Genomic DNA, 3,351 nt, shown 5'->3' with positions numbered 1-3,351 from the left:
ACGATTTAGCATTTCTCTATTTTAGATTTTTTTTTATCGGTAGAGCTTCAATTATGCTCTCTTCATTTCAGGACAAAGGCCTTCAAGAACAGTGGTAGAACCTCCATGGCTACAAAGCCCTTCAACATTATCTTCGTCCTCATCCCTTTAGCTTTGGTACTGCCCAACACACTCAAAATTCAGCAACTTAGGCTAAAGTCTTAATCTTTTCCTCTTTATGCAAGTTTTGATGTGATGGGTGTTGTTTGTTTGTGATTAGGTGGTGGGGTATGAAACCGTGGAATTGGAACAGTACCCATTGGTTGTGAGCACGTGGCCCTTTGTTGAGGCTGTCAAGGCTACATGGAGGGTTGTTGATGCTGCTGGCTCTTCAGCTGTGGATTTTGTTGTTGAAGGCTGCTCTGCCTGTGAGGAACTGAGATGTGATGGAACAGGTTGGAACTTGAATGGTTGGAACATAACAAGGATTGTTCAATAACAATGTTGGAACTTGAATGGTTGGAACATAACTGTGTATGTGTGAACTTATCTCCATATCGTGATTTTGAAGTACTATTTCATAATTGATTTTGACTAAGGCCCAGTTTGGATAACTCAAGAAGTATTTATAGGGGTAAAATAAAGTAAGATTATAATTATAAATTGAATTAAACTTTTCCCACAAGTTAAAATCAAATTTATCCCCTTCAACTTTGAAGTATTTGATTGATGATTTTGACTAAGCTTCTTCCATTCTTGCTTAGTGCTTATTGGAATGATACTAACACTGGGTTCATAAAATAATATTTACTTGACTTTATGGACAGGATCTTGTTATATCATTGATATGCTTTAGTATTATAGAAACTTGTATATTATACTTGGCAACTTAACAAAATTTTTGTTCAAGTGTGACTTTGTTTTGTTGTGGTTTATGAACAACTTATTTGGAAGATAGGCATTGGTAATAAAGCTTGGTTGGTAGGAAGTGGAGAGTTGTGTAAATTTCTCTTTAAGTGGGGATGGGGTAACTACCATCCGTGCTCTGCATCTACTGTCATTATTTTGGGCCTTGCTTTATACTTTTTCATGTATTGGCATGATTTTTGGTCCTATCTTCTGCTAAGGGGATGCATAGGTGACAATGGAAGTAGGGGATGCAACATACTTAACACACTTTGTTGGTAGGAGAGAAAGCATCAAAATTTGTGGTCCTTATTGTTGGGGAATTAAGGGAAGTAAACACCTTACTTTAAGCCAAAACCTCAAGGCTTAAATTTGAGTCTTCTCCTCAGTTATATGGTACTCAACTTTTTTACTTTTACTCGATATGAGACTTTACCTTACACTTGTACTCCAATAATATTGTCAATGCAAATGACACTTTTTATTTGACATAGATGGGACACATTGTTGTTGGCACATCAACTAATGAAGCAATATTCAAGATTCCTGGCAGGTAACCTTGTGGGTGCCACCGTGCTAGTGCCAGTGCCAGTATTAGAAGTGGACTGATCTTTAGATTTCTTGAATGGGCAAAATTTTCTTCCTTTTCAAGCAATTTTATAAAAGCCACATGCAATTATTTTTTTAATAGTTGTTGTTGCAAAAAATACGCTTTAACTCTCGTGGCCGAAATTTTCCTCCTTTTCAAGCAATTTTATAAAAGCCACATGCAATTATACTTAGAATGAGAAGGGATGAGTTTTGCAATTAGAGTGTCCTATCTTTATATCTCACTGGCTGGAGTGGTTCCATTTAGCCCATCACAAATTGCTTTTATCAATTCCCAAGTACATATACTCAGATATACAACGCACATTGTTGATGCAACATATATCGATTACTCTTAGTATGTTCTCTTGATGTCTTTTATAATTTTCTTTGAATTTTTTTTTCTTTGATGACAGGGTAGGTGATGGTCCCATTGTTGGATCCTCAGCATATGTTGTTGATGAAGTTGGTGCATGTTCTGCAACTGGGGATGGTGACATCAGGATACGCTTCCTTCCATGGTAGTGCCTAAATTCTCTAGTTTCTCTAGTTTACATTATGAGATGCTTTTTGTTTGATTGTCTTCAGAAAGTTATTATTCATAATGGCATATACACAAAATCAGTTTTATATTGAATGTCTTATCATTCACGACTACTATGACTTGATTATGTATCTATTGCCTGTTAAAGCTTGGTAATCTTCAGGAGAAATACCTGATTCATCATGTTATGTTTCTTAGTTAATAGCTAAATAGTAATCCTTTTGCAACTGTAGTGTATGGAAACTTAATTTTTTTCTTGGTGCATTAACCTGTGAAGACGCATTCTCTACCTTGGTGGTTTCAAGCAGTTGCTCTCTTGTATGGTTACAAATTTACTACCTATTCTTATTTGTTTTCTCTTACGAATATCAAGATTAACACTTTTATTCAATTTCAGCTATCTAGTTGTGGAAAGTATGAGGTTGGGAATGGAACGCAAACTTGCTGCTAAAGATGCAATAGCACGAATAGCAAGAAAATATCCAGATTTTTTGGGAGCCATTGTTGCCCTCAATAAAAAAGGGGAACATGCCGGTGCCTGCCATGGTTGGACATTTAAATACTCAGTTAGGAGCCTCAATGAAAGATGTGGAAGTTTTTACTGAGCTACCTTGAGAGATAGACTGTTCAAGCAATGAGTATGTTCCATGTTCCAACAATTAATTCAAATCAGCACGCTAATTTTGTTGGTCGAGGAAAATTAATGGCACATAAATGTGCTTATATTGTAATATTATGCTTGTGTCTGATATTAACCGAGCAATTAACATTGATTGTGCAAGATTGTTTGCAATATCAACTATGCTTGCATGAAGATTTCACTATTTCAGACTGCGGGATTTCAATGTTGTCTGCCTAAGAAGTAAGAATTAATAACAAGTCTTATAACACCTTACTATTATTTTTGTGATTGTTATAATGCACAAGGATAGAGTGCTTGAATTGAATATGGATGGACATGTCTCCGCCACATTGAAATTTTCTTAGTGTTCCACACTTTCTGTCCTGAGATTAAATGGTTAAAGCATAAGCTTGTTTTTCGCATAGATATATTGATTAAGATGAATCTCTACAAATGCAAGCAGAGTAAATCTCTTATTTAAGCCATCTTGTGATCATTTTTGCTACAAACCAATCTAAGGAAAAATAACATCACGACTGATTTGAAAATCACCTTGTTTCATTGCATAAGATTATCAACATAGTACTTCCATGTTCGAACATGATCATTGAATTCATGTCAGTTACCAACATGGTTAGGGTGGTGATATATAGACAAATGCTTGTGCTAACATCCGTAGAGCATTTGATTAAGATCTTCCTTGAAGTATCAT

The 3,351-nt window shown here is 35.6% G+C and overlaps 1 protein-coding gene across 1 annotated transcript; it reads left to right on the top strand.

Annotated features, from left to right (window-relative positions):
* Positions 1-1,379: 1,379 nt before the first annotated feature.
* LOC100776552 (probable isoaspartyl peptidase/L-asparaginase 3) lies at positions 1,380-2,622 on the top strand. Its single transcript, XM_041014638.1, has 3 exons — positions 1,380-1,438; positions 1,890-1,994; positions 2,415-2,622. Exons 1-3 carry the CDS (start codon positions 1,380-1,382, stop codon positions 2,620-2,622), a joined length of 372 nt encoding a protein of 123 aa, XP_040870572.1.
* The last annotated feature ends 729 nt before the right edge of the window (positions 2,623-3,351 follow it).

This window comes from Glycine max, chromosome 4 (assembly GCF_000004515.6).
Source record: "Glycine max cultivar Williams 82 chromosome 4, Glycine_max_v4.0, whole genome shotgun sequence".
NCBI classification, from domain to species: domain Eukaryota; kingdom Viridiplantae; phylum Streptophyta; class Magnoliopsida; order Fabales; family Fabaceae; genus Glycine; species Glycine max.
Note: the sequence above shows the minus strand (reverse complement) of the source record. Positions and strands in the feature narration are given on the sequence as shown.